The sequence below is a fragment of the Plectropomus leopardus genome, chromosome 19 (genome assembly GCF_008729295.1).
Source record: "Plectropomus leopardus isolate mb chromosome 19, YSFRI_Pleo_2.0, whole genome shotgun sequence".
Classification (NCBI taxonomy): domain Eukaryota; kingdom Metazoa; phylum Chordata; class Actinopteri; order Perciformes; family Serranidae; genus Plectropomus; species Plectropomus leopardus.
In genome coordinates, this window is record NC_056481.1 from 3,287,787 (window position 1) to 3,309,508 (window position 21,722).

The 21,722-nt window shown below is 37.3% G+C and overlaps 1 protein-coding gene and 1 pseudogene across 1 annotated transcript in view; both read left to right on the top strand.

Annotated features, from left to right (window-relative positions):
• The first annotated feature begins 285 nt into the window (after nt 1-285).
• LOC121958495 lies at nt 286-11,827 on the top strand (annotated as a pseudogene).
• Nucleotides 11,828-12,996: 1,169 nt separating this feature from the next.
• acsf2 (acyl-CoA synthetase family member 2) overlaps nt 12,997-21,722 on the top strand; it is a 31,511-nt gene continuing 22,785 nt past the window's right edge. The window contains exons 1-3 of the mRNA XM_042507448.1: nt 12,997-13,094; nt 13,182-13,324; nt 17,629-17,824. Of these exons, the coding sequence (XP_042363382.1) occupies nt 13,206-13,324; nt 17,629-17,824 (315 nt within the window). The 5' untranslated portion in view covers nt 12,997-13,094; nt 13,182-13,205. The remainder of the gene's footprint in view (nt 13,095-13,181; nt 13,325-17,628; nt 17,825-21,722) is intronic.

Consider the following 21,722-nt stretch of genomic DNA (forward strand, 5'->3'; position numbering starts at 1 on the left):
ATAAATAATTTTGTTTTATAAAAAGAAAATTATAATTATCTTGGGAAAATGGAGGGCGAAAAAAAATGTTTGAATGTATGGCCGCTTGGAGCTTCCATACATCGTCTGGCTAAAGTCCTACTGCACTTATTGGTGTAAGAGAGTTATATAAATATATATTTGTTTACATGTGGGGGTCGTGGTTTATGGCTCGTACCGCGGTCAGCCAGAAGGGGGCGATCGAGATATTTTGACCTAAGTTTTTTAAGTTTCTTTCTTCTTCTTCTCTGCTGCACAGACCATGGATGTAAACAGTCGCCAACCTGCGGCGTTAATGAGTAATGGCGGACAACTTTTGACAAAGTTTTAAACCTTTTCCCAGCGAGATAACATTAAATATCCAAAATGAGGACAGTTTCTGCTCCGTCGTGTGTTTTCTGCGTGATTCGGGAGTCCCCACAGCTGAGCCGCGTGACTCCAAACTGAAAGTGAAACTGAAAACAAACCGGCTAACCAACTTTAGCTAACTGTGGACTGTGCGGTGAAACACACGGTGAGTCATCCAAATTTAACACGGTAACATCAACTTTAAGGACATTCAGTGTGTCGCAGGTTTGTTTAGATAAAAGATAAACAGCAGTTAGGAGAGCAGCTGCTTTAAAATGTTGTTAGGACGTGTTGATGAAGTTATGAGCTAACTTTAACCAGCTACAGTAACGATGCTACCCAAAAACGACACTAACAAAGTTGTTAATCAATGCGATGAAAGTACGAGGGTTAAAATATCGATGACTGGTTTCTTATCGATATGTGTGTCACCTTTCGAAATCCGCCCCAAACTCTTATTTTACTTTATGCAATAATTACTTAATGGTGTTATTGCGAACTAAAGTGTGCACGAAATGCTCAAAATCTAGCTTTAAAAATATTAAACATTAAATCTACTTTAAGTGAGTATTTTTCAACCAACATCAGACTTAATCATAGATATCATATATTTATTAATTTTAATTATTTAGTTAATTTTAAACCTTTAAATGTAATTTTTTGAAAGATGCCACTATGTGTTTAGATGGAAAAAAAAACAAAAACAAAAATGAATTATTTTAAATATACTACATATTAAGTACCTTACCTTAAAAATTATTACAGCCTGGGATATGTCATTGGTTTACAGCAACATAGATTTTTGTGCATTATTATTTATTCCACCCCAAATTCTTATTTTTTATGGTTTGATTATACTTAATGCAGCTATTGCTTCATGGCTTTATTACAAACCAAAGTGTGCACAAAATGTACTTTTCAAAATCAAGCTTTTAAAAATATCCATAAACATTATTTTCTACTTAAATAGGTATTTTTTTAAGCCAACATCAGTCTTAATCATAGATATCAAACATTTATTAATTTTCAGAATTTCAGTCCTTTAAATGTCATTTTTTTCATGATGTTATACTACATAGTAATTTTTTTTCTTTTTGTAATTTTCACTTTCCTAGGATGTCAGTGGTTTGCAGCAGCAAACATATATCTATCTATCTCTCTCTCTCTATATATATATATACACATTATTTTTCAGATTTTGATTTTCTCATGATGCCACTATGTTTTTGAATGAAATAATAACAAAAAAAAAAATAATAATAATAATAATACAAAAATCTTAAAACAAACAAACATAGTCAAGAACAAATTAGGCAAACAAGGCAAAAACTAATTAATAATAGTACTAGCTGGTTAAATGGACATGAGCTCAAAGGAAATAATTCAACTGCTTTAAAAGATTACATTTCATAAGATATATTTTATTGCATTATTGTATTGTGAAGCATTTCGTAACTCTGGTTTAGAAAAAGTGCTTTAGAAATAAAGTTATTATTATAATTATTATTATTATTTATAACAGTAGATAGCATAAAATGGAAATGCTCAAGTTAAGGTCCCTAAAAGTTCTGCTGATGGGCTTGATGTATATGTACTCAGTTACTTTCCACCACTTGTGTCACCATCAATAAAACAGACTTTTTGTTGTTTCAGGATCAGATTCAGCCTCTTGCAGTCTGATCGTCCGCCGGAGAAAATGAAGGAAGTGACGGTGTGCGGATTATTGGTTCTTGTCTTCGACGCGGTGCTGTGTTTGGCTCTGTGGGCTGGACTGGTGCTGCTGGAGTGCTCCAGCTGTGGAGGGCTGGCAGGTGTGTGGGCTTTCGGGGCAGCAAAGTGGGCCGTCCTCCTCGTTTTCACCTCCGCACTGACTGACGGGAGGCCCCCGGCTGTGCTCCGCAGGCTGGTGTCTCTCCTCTGCCTTCTGTCTCCTGTGTTGGAAAGTGGACGGGTTTTTATGGCGCCTCCCTCGGAGCCTTACACGGGACCATCTTTGGACTTCAACATGCTGCTCCTCAGCCCCTTGTCCTCGTCACTGGCCTGCGTGGTTTGGGAAAAGGGCCTCTGTGGCGACTCAAAGCCGAGAAAGGACAACGTTAAACTGGATTCCAGGCGGCTGCTTTTAAGGATGCTGAAATACTTCAAACCAGACACCTTTTATCTGATTGCAGCTTTTAGTTCCCTCATCTTAGCCGTCATCTGTAAGTATGAAATACACAGTATAATCAGGATTTATTTATTATAGCAGTACTTTTTTTTTTTTCTGGACAATGGTAAGAGAAATTTATTTAACTTTATTATAACAGTATTTTATTTAACTTTATTATATGATGTAGCTACTTTATTTAACTTTTTTGAAACTAGTTGATTTAATAATTTTTATTTCAGTAGTTTAGAGAAAATTTCAAAATATCGTGATACAGCCTAAAAATAATGCAGTATTATTTTCAAACCATATCGCCGGGCTCTAGCTTCAGTATATTTAAATTTTAAGCCATTATTTAAACTAAGACTTAAGTCCTGAAAGCATTGTGTGTATGATTTCCTGTTAACCTTAGCTGTGCCGTACATCTTCCCTGACAGGTGACACGTTTATCCCGTTGTATCAGGGGAAGGTCATTGATATGCTCAGAGGTGGAGCGCTTCAAACCAGCTTCTGTTACACAGTCGGACAGCTGGCTCTTCTCTCTCTCGGAAGGTAATAAGGGAGTATTCCTGTTTATTTGGGTTTAACATTAACATCATAACTTGTCACCTGTTTGATTAGAAAAACGTCTTTTGTTTCAGTGAGAAATAAACTGTCATCTCTGATGTTTTTATGTCAACAGCGCTCTGTTCTCAGGCTTAAGAGGAGGAATCTTTATGTGCACCCTGACCAGACTGAACAAGAGACTGAAGCATCTGCTGTTTCACACCCTCCTGCAGCAGGAGGTGCAGTTCTTCGACGAGAACAACCCCGGTGAGAGCAACACGCCCAACACGTCGCGCGTCAAGCCCTTTTTCCACGTAGACTTGCAGAAAGTTCACTACAAAGCCAAACACAAACACTGTCTCTCATTCATTCACATGAGCATTCATTTATGTTTACGCACCTGAATGTGCGCACGGGTTCACTTTGGTCCTCGTGACATGAATGTCGCCCACGTCTGCATCGACCCCCATGCAGAGTCCAGAGTGCAGCCCATCCTGAGCGCTCAACATGGACTTTTGCTGCCTTCACGTGCTCCTCGGAAATATCTTATATCCTGTATTTGCGAGTTACGAGCGCATGAATGGCCCTTCAAAGTTGGAATTTCGAGAGGGAAATTGGGAAATTTTGCGTGACATTTTAGGGCAGCAAAAATGGCGGAAAGTTTGGAAACAGTGTCAACAATTGACGGTAAAACATTATATATTTTTCCTAGTAGCTATCATTTATTTGTAGTAGTTGCATCTATAAACTGTAGCAAGCAAGCAAACTTTAACTATAAAGCAAGCCAGGCGAGTCCACCAACACTCCAGCTCTCACGCCAGTACTACACGTTTTAATATTAAAAAAATGTTTATTTTATATTATATAAAATGGGATATACTATTGGGCTATTTATATAGTACAAATTCGGGTTTATAATCGGGCTCGGACCCAAAGCTGCTGTAGTGACTCGGGCTTGGACAGAAACTGTGCTGGTTCATGTTGGGTTGGACCTGATTTTTTGGGCCCGATTAGAGCTCTAAGAGACGCCGCTCTTGAACGTGGTCTTTCTCCCTCTCCTTTTCCTCTCTCAGGCCGACTTTCCTCTCGCCTGCACTCTGATGTGGACAGGATGGGCCGCACGGTCGCACTGAACGCCAACGCCCTCGCACGCAGCGTGTTCAAAACCTGCCTCATGCTCAGAGTGATGCTGGGTCTGTCCCTGGGAGCTCACGGTGCTCACCTGCATAGAGATGCCACTGCTGGCCATCGTGCAGAACAAATACAACACTTTGTCTCAGGTGAGTGTGATGAGATTTACGCCGCTCTGCTTTAAAAGCACAGCAGTCACCGAGTCAGTCTGTGTTCTCTGTCGAACAGGAGCTGAAGGATCAGATCCAGGACTGCCACGCTCAGAACAAAGACCTGGCTTTCCAGACCATCAGTAAGATTCACACGGTCCGGAGCTTCAGGGCAGAGAAAGGTGAGCTGAGGAGGTACAACGAGGCTCTGGACCAGATGTGCGCCGTGAAGACACGTTCAGGAATCTACAGCGCGTTTTTCTGCTTTATACGAAGGGTGAGGTGGCAGCACTGTGCATTTATATTTACATTTAAACTCATTGTATGGTCATTTGTATGGAGGCACATTTTTACCAGAAAATATAATTAATTTTAATTAATTTTAATTTATACATATATATATGAATTAATTAATATGTATATTTATTCATTTTGAGATGGTAATTAGGAATTACAACTAAGATTTGTATTTGATTTTTTAAAAGTCAGAATATGAGATAACTCAGATTTTATTTTCCTCGGTGTTGTTTAAAAATGCTGATAATTGCAGGGAAAATAGTTATTTTTATAAACTGCTTCACTTTTTAGAAAATAACAAGATATTATGCCAAAATCAGCGATTTTGTCCATGCATCCCGAAAATGATAGGGCCCTTATTATAGTCTTTAAATCAAATTTATGACTTAGATTTAATATTTCAAGTCAGAATAATGAAATACTGGCAAAAGATTGACTTTCTGTATCAAATATGTGTTATACAAAGTCACAATTTTCAGATAGTCACAATAATATGTCAAATTTTTTACTCATTTAGTCAAAACTTTGACATAATTTGCATCTTGAGATAGAAAGTCAACTTGACTAAATCAGCATCATGTGATACATGGAAAAATTATGATACAAAGTCCAAATGAAACGTAGGAATACATAATTTTGACTTTGTTTCATAATTGTAATTTTTATATAAAAAATTATGACATAAAAAGTCAAAATTGTGACACAGTATCTCCACTTTTTTAATTTCCATGTGTATTTTATTATTTTATCTGTTCTAAAATGATGTATTTCTGTATTTGATTTATTTTTCCTGGCATGAGTGGTCCTCTGTACATATGAAATGTATGTGCTGCTCCATTTATGTTAAAATCTTTTGTTTTGGCTCACGTTTATGAGGGGCATGTGTGATTTCTGTTGCTCGGTGTATTTTTATTAGGCTAAAGTACACTGTGAGTGACTCCCCTCTATGTTTCCATGTAGTTGGTGAGTTTGGGTATAAAGATCCTCATGCTGGTTCAGGCTCGCGGTCTCATCTCGTCGGGTCGCCTCAGTATCGGCAGTCTCGTCTCCTTCTTCTTGTACCAGAAGCCCATGTCAAACAACCTAAAGGTGAGCTGCGTTATGAATATTTCACACTGCAGAATCTCTCTGTTGTGTTTGAGTTGTAAAGTATAAAATAATGATTTTTTTATTTTTGTCACAGGAGATTATGTATAGTCTGGGAGACACCGTGTCCACATTCGGAGTCATTTCCAAAGTCTTCAGTTATCTGGACAGAAAACCAAAGTGTAAGGCAGCCGGAGAGTTAGCGCCGGACAAGCTGGAGGAAGAGTTGTTTTCCAAAATGTCACCTTCATGTATCCCTCAGTGACTGACAATAAACCAGCTCTGAAGGTAACTGTTTCACACGCCGACACTGCAGGGTCGTTATGTTTAACCCTTTAAAACCTGAGCAAATTGGTTCTGTTTCTTTCAAAAACATTGCGAGAAGGCAACAAGCAACACAAGACATGGTCCAAAAATTAGCAAAAAATTAGTTACAATAAAATTACCCAAAAATAAGAAGAAATTGAAAAAGTGCTGAAATTTAAAAAATATATGGGTATTGATTTTATATATTTTATTATATATTTTTTCAGTAATGCAATATAAAATTATTATAAATATGGACATTTCCCCCTTTTTTAAAAATTTCTAAATGATTCTGTTTCTTTCAAAAAAAGAAAGGAACAAGCAACGTAATAAAACATGGTCCAAAAATTAGCCAAAAAAAAATAAAAAAGTTACAATAAAATTACCTAAAAATAGAGAAAAAATTGAAAATAAAATATAAAAAATATATATTTTATTTTATTTTTTTTTTTTTCTATAACATAATCTTAAATAGAAAATTATCACAATTCTAAATATAGTTTTCTGGACATTTTTAAATTTGAAAAAAAATGAGGTAAAATGTCTTGCAATTTGTGGGACATTTCTTCCCAAGTTTGTCATTGCCTTTTTATACATGTTTTCAAAAGAAATCACACCAGTTTTCAAAGTGCCAAACAGCTTGTAAAGTCATCTGAACACACAAGAAAACTGGTCTTGATCCAGGTTTCAAAGGGTTAAAATGGGTTAAAGGTTAATCCAGATCATGGTGAACGTGTTCTGTTCAGTCAGTTTCTCTGGAGCTTCAGCCGGGGAAGATGACGGCGTTGGTGGGTCCCTCCGGCAGCGGGAAGACGTCCTGCGTCAGCCTCCTGAAGAGGCTGTATGAACCTCAGAGGGGACAGATCCTGCTGGACGGAGAACCGCTGCACCGTTACAAACACAAATACCTCCATCAAAAGGTACAGACGGCTCCGTGCGAGGACGCTTAAATCTCTGCAACAAATCCATTCGTGAATGCTCAATGTTTTTTTTTTTTTTAAAGTCTCGCTTTGTGTCGATTTTTGCATGAAAGTAAAGTTTACTTATAGATCACCTCTCTATATCTGACCTCACAAGGTAGTTTTCTATTAACCCTCAAAAAGCACACATTGAAATTGAAAATAGCAAAAACTCTTTATGGAAAAATTGTGTCACTGCTGTCATATTTTGATACAGTGGGGGGATTTTAACTGCACTGTTGCTTGCAGTTAAAGACAAAACTGAATATTAAGACTAACACATTAATTAAGCTTATTAAATAGGAGCTGTAAATACCATATTACCCATTTTTTAATCACACAAGCACGTAAGAATTATTTTTGCACTGCGTGTGCGCTGCATTGATTAATGCTGTCAACCAGCACTGATCTAACAGTGCGTTTTTTTTGAACGTTATGTATTTAGATGGCCCTGGTATCCCAGAATCCTGTGCTGTTTTCTGGTTCTCTGCGGTACAACATTGAGTACGGCCTGAAGGACTGCCCCACGGAGAAGGTGAAGGAAGCCGCAAAGAAGGCGAAAGCAGACAACTTCATCTCTGAACTGGAGGATAAATATGACACAGGTACAGAGGTGCAGAAATACGTGTAAATATAGATAAAGATAATCTGTAGAGTTTATTTAAATCCGTATAAATATGCGTTTGTTACAAGACTCATTAAAACGGATCTGCTCTGAATGCTACAAATACAGTTTTACTTTGTTTTTTAACTCCATCCTGTTCAGGGTGAAGTTAAACGGTCTAATGCCAATATTTTAATGTTGTTTTTATTTTCCATCAACAACACTAAAGCACCTTAACCCTTTGAAACCTGGAGCAACATCACTTTCCGTGTGCCAGTTTTAGAGGCTTTTCACGATTATTTAAGTGTTTGGAATCTCAGCAGTTTGCGTGATATCTTTTACAAGTGTAGGAAAAAGTCAATGAGCACTTGGTCATAAATATTTCAAGAAATGCAAAAAATAAATAGCTCTTAAAGTTATTTTTAAAGAGCAAAGGAATAATGTCTAAAAGAGAACAGCTAGGGAAGACTATATTTGAAAATTATGTTAAAAAATATTGTAAATTTAAACACTGTTTTAAAAGAAAAAAAAAACTGTTTTTGTTTTATTTATTTATTTGTTTTTTAGAGTAATTTTCTGGTAATTTTCTTGTACTATATACTAATTTCTTTGCTAATTTTGGGGTTATGTTTTTCTCATTCTCATTGCCGTCTTCCCATATTTTTGAAGAAATCAAACTGCTTTACTCAGGTTTCAAAGGGTTAATATGTCTGTTACAGGCGTAGTCTGCTGCTGTAACAGACACGGAAAATATACAAGTCAGTAAATGATACCAAAGTAACAAGTAAACTTTTTACAGGTTAATTTTTTGAGCTAAAACCTGAACAGAGAGATGCACTGTGTACTGTGTACTGTGTGTACTGTGTACTGTGTACTGTATAATGGAAACTCTAACAGACATATGATTCGAAATGAGTTAAATATTAACTTTTAACAGACAGCAGATGTGATTCGATGTGAGGAAAATCTTTGTTTGCAGCTCGAGGTGTCCAGCTGGAGATCAGCAGGTCGTGATGATGCAGTATTACAACCATGATCGATTTAAAAAAAAAACATTTTGATGTTTTTATTACCTGAATAATCTTCTTGTGCGTGTTTGCAGATGTCGGGGAGAGTGGTGGCAGACTCTCAGATGGGCAGAAGCAGTGCATCGCCATCATCAGAGCTCTGGTTCGAGAGCCGCAAGTCATACTGGACGAGGCGACCAGCAAACTGGATGTTGAAGTGCAGCATGCTGTGAGTAAAAAACACAGTCAGGACGTGTCTTCGCCACAGGAGCACCCGCTCAGTGATTATATTCCTCCTCTTTAAACGTGATCCCCGTTAACGATGGCTGTGTCCCATTCAGGTGTCTCACTATTATCTCTACTCTCTATCTCTCTCTACTATTTTTATAATTATTATTATTATTTATCTATTTATTCACTTGCTTATTTACTTAGTATAAATTTCCCTATGTATTTAATTTCCCGTTTTATTTTCCATTTCACATATTTATTTTTTCATTAATTTCTGTAATTATTTATGCATTTATTTATGTCTTTTTTTTTTTTTTTATGTCTTATTTTCCCTATTTGCCCCCCCCCCCCCCCCCCCCATTTATTATGGGTTAGGGTTTAACACCTCAGTTGTAAGTTAACTAGGCGCCCATTGAGGGGAGCAAGGCAGAGCGGTGAAAAATATTTTATTTTTTATTTACATCTATTTGCTAACCTTTTTAAAAATCTCAGGTATTCAATATGTCAATTGCCCAACCAGAAAGTCTAAAACTCTTCATGTAAGAGATGGACGTTGTTGCAACAAGCTGTACTTTCTTTAAAACAAATTAATTTTTCTGCAGACATTTACAATCTCAGCACACTAAATATTCAGGACCACGTAAGCTGCAACCAAAAACACTCTCAGAAATCCTTTATCTTATCAGCTAATCTCTCTTCAGGACTGTGGGTGTGTTTGGTTCAGGTTTCCTTGACACTGATATGACCATAGAGGCAAACAGCCTCATTGTAAACGGGGCGGTTTAGATCGCTGCAGGACCGCCACGTAAATACAGCTGCCTCCTTTCGTGTGCCGCACACAGGAGGGCAAACAGTTTTTTGTTTTTTGACTGAAGTTAAAGCTAAACACTAAACATGTGTCTTTTTTTAACATCGTTTTGGAATTTTTGAATCACATGAGTCAGAAACAATCCTGAAATCTCACAAACGGTTAATGTTGGATCAATATGTTTTGTGTTTTTTTTGTGCTTAAAGTCTGAAAAAAAGTCAGATTTTTGTGATTTTTGTAATGACATTTTCAGCACTTTTATCCATTATTCATTTTTACCTTTTAGCTTAGGTTGCACAAATTTTGGGGATATGAAGCATTTTTTCTTGCATTATTTTCTGACTTTTTTTCTCAGAATATTGCCCTCTATTTTTATTTTTTTAAATTTACAGTGGCACTAACACACTGTGGTATTACAGCCCTAAATCAAGTGAATGTAGTTGAAAATAATCTGTTGCAGCCATGGAGAACGAAACAGTCTGAAGAGGTTAAAAATTCAGCAACACTCGAAGGCATCGAGGACCACAGTCCCAAACGTGATGGTCTTTATACTGTTTCTGGAGTTCTTACCTCCTCGATGTTACGTATTTTATTATTTTATTATTTTCCTTCTTTATCCTTTACGCTCGGTATCGCAGAGTGTTTGTGACTCGGTGCATCAGTGTTTCTCCGTGCGCCTCAGGTGCTGCAGGAGGTCGTGGCGTGCGGCCGGACCGTCCTGGTGGTGGCTCATCAGCTGAAGACGGTGGAGAAGGCGGATCACATCATCTTCATGGAGAAGGGAGAGATCGTGGAGGAGGGGACGCACCAGGAGCCATGGCCAAGAGAGGGCGCTACCATCGCCTGAAAGAGGAACTGTTCTCTCAAGTCGGCGGAGGAAAGGTTTCTAAATGAATTTTAGTCGCAATAAGTGACTTCAGATGACGAAGCGTGTGAAATCATCGTGACCTGCTAACCTTCCTGTTTTTCATCTTCTGAGGGACGATCAACACAAAAACCGCCCAGTGAGTGAAGGACTGTGGTCTGCATGTTTTTACACAGTATGTTTAGTAATTTTTGATTTTTCAAAAACTGTAATTTTTGAAAACCAACTCGGCTCAAAGATGCTCTCTGCATGTTTTATTGGTGCAAAATATGTTCATGAGTTATATTTATGTCTCAGAAGTTGCTTCTGTGCAGCGTTGCTCAAAGTGCGGCTCGCGGGCCAAAGGCGGCCCTCAGAAACATTTTGTGCGGCTCCTGAACGTGACGTAAAATGCATGCTTTATATTTTAATATTTTATATTTGTCCTCATAACAAGGTTTTCACGTCACATCACTCCTGTGATGAAGCTTAAATTTAAGGTTTCTGAGGTCAGTCTTTTCTGGTCTTGATGTCGAAAATTAAACGTTTCCTCGTATCTGAAGTTTATAGTTTATAAGTTCAGTGGCGTGAACGTTGGGTGCGGCCACATTTATATTAATAACCTGTTTATGAGTCTGATCCTGGTTAAGATCAACCCTTATAATGGGGAGCAAAAATGGTAGAAACCTCAGGAAGAGCAGCTGAGGAGGGATCCCTCTTCCAGACGTGCAGTCATTGTAAAAACAGTTAAATTACATTAGATGACAAAATGTCTGTGTCATCAACCAACAGTGACGCTTCCTCCACCAAACACGACAGCAGATTCGGGGGAAACTCTGAAAAGGCACAAACGTGCAAAAAAGTCTCCGTCGTCTTGTTCTGTGGAAAAGGAGGAGAAACGGTTTGAGTGAAAATGAGACAGTGTTTTATATTTAATGTATTTGATTCATCAGCTGGCACTTTTTTGAGTGAAAAAATGTTTTTTGTGACTAATAATTTAGTGAAAAGATGCCTCTATTGTGGATTTTGATACTTTACTTGGTTTTAATGTGTTTTACTTTTATTTGAGTGAAATGTTGAAAGCAGAACCTGCATTTTGATTTTTCTACTTTTGCTTAAGTAAAATATGATGATATATTTTCTCCCACTGTTTTTGTTTGTTTTCTTGTGTGAGTTTGTCCGGCAGGAGGACGCAGCACTTTGTCATTTGCACAACAATTACAGAGAAGCTTCATTTTTTAACTTACCCTTTGACATTTGCAAGGTAAAAGTTGACGAACATGCATGCTGATTAGTTCATGCATATATTTATTTTATTTTTCAGAGAATAAAGTGAATGAAGAAACATCACATTTTTTTGTTGTCACACAGTTGGAATAATAATCTGAGCCTGTCGGAACCATTTGAACCTTCATTTCTCTCAAAAATATAAAAAAAAGGCAAAAAAGGCACAAAACAAGTAAATCGATGTCGTTTCATGTTTGTTTTGCTCTCTTTCTTCTTTGCTTTTTTCTTTCTTTCAGTTTTTTTGTGTACTAATTTTCAGGTAACTTTCTTGCTCTGGTTTGGGTCATTTCTTGTCAAGTTGCTCTTCACCATTTTTCCTTTTTTCAGGAGAAATCAAACCAGTCTGCTCAGGGCTGAAAGGTTTAAATACTTGTTAAAGGTGTCTAAAAAGCCGCATGTGAAAAGAAAAGTCATGTCATTTCCTTGTTTTTGTTTTGCTTTCTTTTTTCTTTGCCCTTTTTTTTTTTTTGAGCTCATTTTCTTGTAACATTTTACTAATTTCTTGCGCATTGTTTGCTTTTTACCGGGTTTTTTTTTTATAGAAACCAAACTAATTTGGTTATGGCTCAAAGTTTTGAATATTTGTGAAGAGCACCTTCTTCTTTATTTCTTTGCTTTTTTCTTTCTTTGTGTGTGATGTAATTTTCTTGTAATTGTAATTTTTCACAAATTTCTTGCTCATTTTTGTCATTTCTTGTCAAGTTTGTCTCTACCATTTCTCCATACTTTCAATAGAAATCAAGCCAATTTGCGCAGGTTTTAAAGGCTTAATATTATTGTAAGTTTGTAGTTTTGATATAGAAGTGGAGTTCAATGACATGAAAACTCTCATATAAAATAATTTCTTTCCATTGAAGGGTAAATTCCCTGCAGGGATTTCACTGTAGCTCAAAATTAGAGCGGTTTCACAAACTGTTGTTCTGATTTGTCACAAAAACTTGTGAAAATAGAGTGCAGGATGAAAAATACTGAAGTTATTGTGCAGTGTTGATCTTGCTTTATCTGCAGGACGCTCCCACCAGGAAGGGACCAGTGCCTCCAGTGTGTGTGTGTGTGTTTTTGTGTGTGTGTGTGTGTGTGTGTGTGTGTGTGTGTGTGTGTGTGTGTGTGTGTGTGTGTTTGTCTGTGTGTGTGTGTGTGTGTGTGTGTGTGTGTGTGTGTGTGTGTGTGTTTGTTTGTTGTGTGTGTGTGTGTGTGTGTGTGTGTGTGAGAGAGGAGAGAGAGAGAGAGAGAGATCAAGGTCCGAGCGAGGAGCTGCCAATCGCTGCAGACCAGCTAAGAAAAGTAAATTCCCTGCTGTCCTCTGTCCCCGCGGGTCTCCGCTGCGGTGCGTGCACACACACACACACAGACACAAACAGGTAATCTGAAAAAGTTGTACCAAAATTGAAAGTCTGCTCTGTGTGTGTTTTAGCGCGGCGAGCTGCGGCTGCACACAATGATCCCCCGGATTGTCCTGCGCTCTCAGTCTCTGCGGAACAACCGCGTTTTCTCCAGATCCTTAAAAGTTTTGCAAAGACCATGGACATGTCATCCGGGACTCCCTGCAGCGAGTCGGTAAGTCACATTAACGCAAATACTTAGAAAATACCTAAATAATGACAATAATGCTCAGTCGGGTTTATTTTCACTTTACATAAAAAAAATCTGTGGCTGCTAAAGCGATTTTTTCTCCAATACTTAAAAAACACCTCATGTAACTTTGTTGATTATGTACTAAGATCACCGCGGCTGCTCGGAAAGATTATATGATATCATGACTTAACAGGTTTATTAATTCTACCGAACATGCGTGCGTATTTAACGTTGCACAATCTCCAGTCAGCACTGTACTCCCATCATAAACGTCTCCGCTGTTTTTGTGTGGAAATATTAGAAATAATACAGTTAAATGACGAACTGAGCTCGTGCTCATTGGGACAGGAGGGGGAGGAGACTGAATAAACACCAGTGTGTTGTTTTGCACTCCAACATTAGTGGCATATAAAAATAGTTCTTACAACATGGTGATCTTATTTCATGTTGTTCACATTATTTTGTCCACCCCGCACTCCTGTGATACCTTTAAACAATGAATGAATCCACTCGAAGCACTGATTCAGAGTCAGTTTGGAGCCGCATTTTAACAGGGGGAGGTTTTGAGGACCTCTGTAGGGGATTCTCTATTTTCAATTTAATTCAGTTCAAAATTTTATTAAGGATTCAGCTCAAAGAGAGGACCATAGGTAAAACTAAAGAAAATAAAACATATATATAAATCATATATATGTACAGTGAATCAAGCATTGACATACAGACATGAACATCAGTGGCTCCAAATGACTCAAACCTCACAGAGCTCAGCTCAGGATTGGCTAGAGCCAAAATAATGCCATTTTCAGATTTTCCCACTCTACATATATACCTGTAAATCAGATTTCCTATTAAAACAGAACAAGTAGGAACACCAACATTGGCAAACATTTGGCTTTCACAAAAACTTACAAGCCACAGCCAGTCTCTGCAAGCTGCCTTTTTTGTAGCGACACCACAGATGAGTTGTATACAGAAGGCTTTAAACAGATTTTCATGGGCTTCGTACACATACTGAATTTACGAACCAGCACGTTACCTTGTGCGTATAACTTCCAGCTCTGTCTGAGTACATCCCTCTTATCTGAGAAATACCAATTTTCTGTCTTCCTTACTTCTGATAATCATGATATTGCTCCTATTCGCGTTATATTTGATGTCAAAATCCACGCCATACTGTGAACAGACTCTCAATAACTGTTGAAGTCCAGCAAAATGACCAAATCCTCTGCATACATCAGGTGATTTATTAGAGAGCTACCGACCATCCACCCAGAGTGACATCTGCTCAACTGCATCGACAACTCATCCTCATTTTATTTGCATTGTCTGATGTGCATACCAAAACACCAGGATCCTTACAGGGAGTCCAGGAACCGCCCTTTCTCATGATTTACACGCTCAAAAGCCTTCGATGCATCAGTAAAACAAACACTGTGGAATTTTGCCTGTGATATTTGTCAGGGATTTCCTTTAAAGCAAAAATGCACACATCGGTGCCATTTTCACGTCTAAAGCCAGAGTGATTATCAGCAGTGCAGATGTCCTGCTCCAGCCTGGACGAGAGGACTCTCCAGCACTTTGGATAAAATACTGCACAGGACTATGAGCCTGTAGTCGTCTGAGCTGTTCAGTTTCGCAGACTTATCTTTAATAACAGGCACTAATACAACGAATAAAATAGAGTCTGGCAGGACTCCATGGACTAAAAAACTTGTGATACACAGAGCTGACAAAACATACAGTTTCTTACTTGCAAATTTTAAGTGCTCAGCAATTATGTTATCCGTGTGGCACGCCCTGTTATCTTTTAGCTCAGAGACTGCTTCTTGTGAATTAACAGTCACACCTGGATTCCTCTCTATGCTGACAGATTTCATCAGAGCCACTTACTCCATCAGTGTTTGTCAGCTGAGAGGCGTTGCATTTATTCAAGGCGCTGACCTTTCCAAAAATCATTGTAGCTATTATTTCGCAACTTCCTTGTAAGTGAGTCAGACCTCAGTGTGTTCTCATTCCTTTTAAAAAATCTAAGAGCATATTTAAAATTTGCATTAGTGCACTTCTTATAATCAAATAAAGGGCCATGTTTCTCTCTGCTTTAAATGCCCAAACTTTATTTTGGTGCTTTTTATGCACTCTGGCACCGTATTTACCCTGGAAGTCTTTTTTTTTTTGCTTTAATTATTAATTGTCATGCTAAAGATATTAGTATTTGTTAGTGTTTAGTACTGAGTAGAAACAGAATACATTAAAACTGCTATAATTAAAATGTTTATGATGATTTGGAAAATAAAAGTGACTTTGATTGTAATGTGTTTGACGAATATAAAAGTACAGTTTATTTAAACAGAGTCTAGTGTTTTGTTTTGTTTTGATTTCAATTTTGGGGCTGTTCATGCTTTAACGAAAATGATCTTACTCTTGAATCAAAAGGTCTATCTCTGTAGACAACCTTTCCATAATGTTGTCAGACACAGAATTAAAATAGGAGTCAGTCAATGGCAAAAACAAACACTTGCCTGCAGGGATTAACCTGCAGCCTGTTTTCACCGCTGCAGCGCTGTCGCTCAACACTGGAGCAATTTCAAAAGCTGTTTTTCAATTTTACAACTTTTTTGTAAAACAGTAAGATTCTTTATTTTCTACTAGAAACAGCCTCAATATGACCATCATCAAAAACACCAGACTCCATTTAAATAAACAATGATTTTATAACCATAAAACACATGTCTGTCAAAGTCAAAAGAAACAAAATAAAACTCAGAAAAACACCTATTGGTTTGTTTTTCTTCTGTTCCAACAATCACCATATCTGGTTTGCTTGAAATTAACCCTTGATTCACACAGTTGGATGTGAAAATATGCTGCATTTATACACGCTAAAATGATGTTTATTTAAATGGAGTCTGGTGGGTTTGGGTTATAGCTTTTTGGTAAACAAAAAGGATCTTAGTCTTTACAAAATGTTCTATCTTTGCAGAGATCATTTCCATAATGTTGTCAGACACTTAAAATAACAGTCTGCCAGTGACAAAAACAAACATGTTCAGTGGACAGAAACTGATGGGGCATAATCCACCTTAATTCTGTGAACAAAACCTTAATACCATCATCACAAGTGTCGGCAGCTCTACTACGCATCGTTTTTCTTGATTTGCATCATAAAGATAAAAGGTTGCACTCGTGTTGCTCCCTTATCTACAGCTCAGAGACGTGTCCTTTTTTATGCTTCTGTGTAAAAACGTGAAACGACAGCTGAACCGGTTTGAACCAGGATTAGGTAACATTATGATTCATAACACAATTGATGTTGAGTCTCTAGAGATTTAAAGCTCAGCTCAAGTTTAAATAAAGCGGCTGTTCACTTGTAGACTTTGACGGTTCGGACAGCAAATACACACTTTTGATTCAAATCTAAATAAAGGGGATTGGGACTATATCCAAGAATTACAATAACCAATTCTGCACAAGTCTTAAACAATATGAAGTGGATAAAACAGTCCAAGTAATTTAATTGTGTCCTCTTGTGTTTTTCTTTGGCCGATTGTTGTTTTTTTCTTTTCTTTTTGTAGTTTTCCTCTTTTTGTCATTTTTCGTTCCTTTTTGGCTTGGATTTTAAATTACATATTTGTTTTACATTATGATGTCATGACTGGACCCCAGGAATAGTGGTTGTTACCCTGGCAGAGGCTAATGGGGATCCAACTGAATAAATAAATGGTTAAGAGTAAGATTGGAAGTTGATCCCAACTGACGGCTCTATTTATTACTTCAGCAATCCAAACAAGATTATTTCAGAATTTTCTTAATTTGAATTGGGGGGAAAAACTATTGTTTTCATTGTAGATTAATCTTCTAATTTTTCTTTTTTTTTAAATGAATAGATCAGTCCTTTAGTCTATAAAATGTATAGTTAATGAGGCAATTAAGCCCCGTTAGTCTTGTGTTACAGAAAGAAAGTTTAATTCATAAGGTGTACAATTGTATTTTTTCTGTTTCATAAAGAAAATAGTTGTTAGAACATTACTTTTCTTAACTTTTTGTTGGTTTCTATTGTGTATTTATTAGTCTGAAAAGCTGAAAGTAAATGGCGCGCTCGCCGCCTGGGCGGCTGGTGGGCGGGGTTAGTGCTGCTCACTTATAATGTCATATATCCGTTAAAATTTCAGAAAGGTATGAAAAATTACCTAATACCTATGCTGAAGTCTTCTTTTTGTGCACACGTATACAGGCCTGTGTTAAATATGATTTGACCCCACGGTTAAATAACTTCTGTTTTCCTGCAGTGGCATTCATGTGGACTCTCTGCCAGTCGTCCCAACTCTCACCACCAGCTACGCCCACGGCACTTCCTCCAAACCTTTGCTCCACATGACAGTCGGAGAGACCCTGCTGAGGACGGTGGAGCGCTGGCCCGACCGAGAGGCGCTGGTCTTTCTACAAGACGGAGTCCGCAAGACCTTTGCACAGTTTCAGCAGGATGTGAGTCTTTTCCTCTAAGTATATTGTTTGTGTCCGGTCGGTGTGTCTGCCTCCATCCCCGCTGAATTCAACAGGTTGATTTAGGTCAAATGTTGGAACATCTACAACTATATATGGAAGTCCTGGGAGGAAACTTCTTCTTCTGCTTCTTCTTCTTTTTTTGCTGTTGCTCCTGACTGTAGGGCATGATAACTTTGCACTCATTGAGTCCAAATAAAAGTAAATACAGAAAGTAGCCCCTGGGTTAGCTCTTTTTGCTAACTACATATGGATGTACTGGTGGAGCCACTCGATAAGTTGCCTAAATAAACACTGTTCTGATAAAGTTCCCAAAGCATTACAACAGAGGTGGTAAGTGCAAATTTTTGTGATCCACAGTCAAAAGGGCCACAATTCTGAATACCTTTTTAAGCAACTTGTTAATTGAGCTATTGCCAATTATCTACAGTATTCAGTGTTATTATATAAAAAGTTTAAAACTTTTCCTAAACCTAACCCTCATACCTTTACACTGGCCCAGTATGATGCTTACTTTCACCCTTTCAGACTAATAAATATACATAAATATAAGTATTTTTTTACTTATTTAATAGAGAAATAAAATGTACACCTTTTGAATTCAGCTTTCTCTCTGTCATGGACGACTGATGAGGCTTAACTGCCTTGTTAACTCATCAAACACAGTTCATTTAAACTCAACAGAAACAAAATAAAACTCACCCAAACCATCTTGGTTACTCTTGTTAGTAATCTAGTTAGCCAATCTACCGTTTCAGCAATCACCAGCTCCAGTTTTGCAGAAATAAATCCTTAATTCACCTGGTCAGATGTAAAAACATGCCGTTATTCCTAACAGTCTCTCTCTGCTGGCCACCGGCTGTCTGCAGTCCTGTAACTTCTCCCTCCACCACTACGTGTCCCGATATCTTGCAGCTCAACTATCTGTTCCACCAGTAGAGACAGAAACTGAGCTCTGGTGGTGCATGCTGTGCACTACATACAATGAGTTTAACAGAAAGGGGAGCACCTGTATTTATGACAATATTAAAAAAACATACCTTCGGGATTTCTAAATACCCCAGTATACTGTAATACCACAATACTGCCCAAGCCTACTAACCTACATAACTCTATGTTCAGTAGGCAACATGATAACGCCAAACTATGATTTTTCTCTTAAATTGAACCTTACCGGTAATTCTTGGGGCACTTATTCACGAGATATAAAACGCACCGTTGTGTGAGAACATGTTGCTGAAATAATTTCTTCTACCATCACCTCTTTGATTTCGCAGTTGTGCTTTATAAAAATATTTATGGGCTTTGAAGTAAATCATGATTTTTGAGATGGGAACATCTCTGACCCACATGTTGCTTTACAGCCCGTATAAAGTGACAGAAAGTTATGAGCCTGGCTTCACCTTCTCTGCTCCACAGCACAAACTCCAGCCCTATAAAACCGTACCACCTGGACTCTGAAAAGGCCGGCGGAGAGACGATTGCTCAATGCTACATTCTGCAGCTTTGTATGATTGTGAAATGGAAAGAGTTGTAAATGAACCTTAATCCTCACTTTGATGACTAACTTCAACACCCTGCCTCTTTTCTGATTTTTGGAAGCAAGCCTTTCTATGCATAAATGAATAAAAGACATATTAAATTAACTGGTAGTGAACAAAAATAAAACATCACAAATGTCCTTTTTAACAAGTTGTTGTCATGCTTGAAGTTGCCTTCAGTTATTCATTTACTGTGGACTCAAAGAAATCCAGCTTTAGAGCAGCTGTGATTTGTGACCCCTCCCCCGTCCCTGTTGGAGACTTTTTGGCATTATGCAACCTAAGAGGAAGACTGAAACAAGCACTGTCACATTCTCAGCATATTTTCCAGATGAAGTTTTCGTTAAATATTCTTCTAAAAATCTGTTAGAATTTAACATCAGTCCACTGCAGGAAAGAGTATTCACTTTTTTTATTTGGTTGAATTTTGTCTAAAACATAATGTAGAGATGTCCTGACAAAGCAGAAATGTCCTCACAATGCAGAAATTTCACCTTAATGTAAAGATGCCCTGACATTGTAAAAATGGCCCCACAATGTAGAGATGCCCTGACAATGCATTAATTTTCTCTTAATTTGGATATCTCCTTAGGATGCAGAAATGTCTTCATAATGTAGAGATGTCCTTATAATGCAGAAATGTCCCCATAATGTAGAGATGTCCTCACAATGCAGAAATGTCCTCACAATGTAAAGATGGCTCCACAATGTAAAGATGTCCCCCTAAATGCAGAAGTTGCACAATGTTAAATCATTAGATCTTTTAAATATAACATCTTTAAAATATGAAATGATATTTTTTGTCAAGTCAAATCTGTTTACATATCGCACATTTAACACGACAGCCCTAAACTCAAAGAGCTTTAAAGAAAAGGCAAAAACAAAAGACAAAAGGTAGTCTTCAGGATGTTAGATATGTGCTTCTGGAATTTAAGATCAGCATCCGAGATCACACCCAGGTTTTTGGCATAAATAACCCTGTGTGCAAATTGGACAGATTTCTTTCAAGAACATGGGAAGAATTAACAAGAAATGAGTTAAAACAAATGAATAAATAAAACCACCTGAGTTTTTAAAAAAAAAGGCAAAACAAGAAAGTAAAAAAAAAGGTAGAAATGACCTGGAAGAAGTGCAGGTAGAATATAATAATTCTGTATCATAATTTTTAAATATATAATTTTGAAAATTATAAATATAGTTTTTTCCTAGTTTTCTTTTTTTCTAGACATTTTTTTCCACCTTTTTAAAAATAATTTTCAAAATCTATTCATTTCATGCAATTTTATTTTCCTACTTGTGAAAAGCATCTGAAAGCAGCACAAGAAAAGTGATGTAGCTCCAGATTTCAAAGGGTTAAAGGTTTCGCCCACTCACCAGAAAGAAAAACATGTAGAGTGAGTCCCTGCACAAGGCCCCTTAAAACTCAATACATCCGAGGGTTACGTAAGCCTGAGTGAGGCCCGACTCCCAAAATGTTGGCCAGGAAAACCTCTGATTACTTGATGCTGCTAATGAAGCTCTACAATAACAGTTAATAGCAAGTTAAATTAATATTTCAACATTTCTAAATTTATTTTTATGTTATCTTTTTTATTTGGGTTTTCAGAATTATCATATAACTGTAAAGGGCAAGGAATTTCTGTACAAATGTATAGAAAACAATGTTTGTAAAAAACAAAATTTACGCTAAAGGGTGAGTTGTAGTATATTTTTAGCATATGAAGCAAGTCTACAAATTATATTTTTCACAGAGAACCTTATATTATTTTAAAAAATTGAAAAAAGAGAACAACAGGCAAGAAATCAAAATGAAAAAAACAGCATTTTTGCAATTTACGCACTTTTCATTTCAAATTTTTTTGATCATTTTGGCTGTGTTCATGCAAATGGCAAAATTGTGTATTTTTGTTTAATCTTAAAAAATCCAGCTCAGCTCCTACGATAAAGCAATGACGTAAAAATGTCCAGTGTGAGGAATGTCCTCTGTGAGAGTCACCTGCATGCTCAGTCCTGCTCAGTGTGTAAACTTTCACACAGTGACCTTAAGAAACACGTCACTGACTCAAAGTGATACGGCAGGCTGATGTCGTTAACCCGGCAAAATGAAGGGACTGACGAACAATGTTCAGATAGCAACTGTCATATAAAACTCTGTAACTGAAAACTTTATCACCAGGTTCACTGACCTCTGATGTATGATTATTGATTTACTGAATATAAACCTTTTTATTTAATCAGTTAAGTCCCTTTGAGATTGAGGTGTCACTTTTAAGAGACCTGAGTACATAAGTTTATTTATAAAACAACAGTTTAAAATGTGCAATCTAAATTGTAATAAT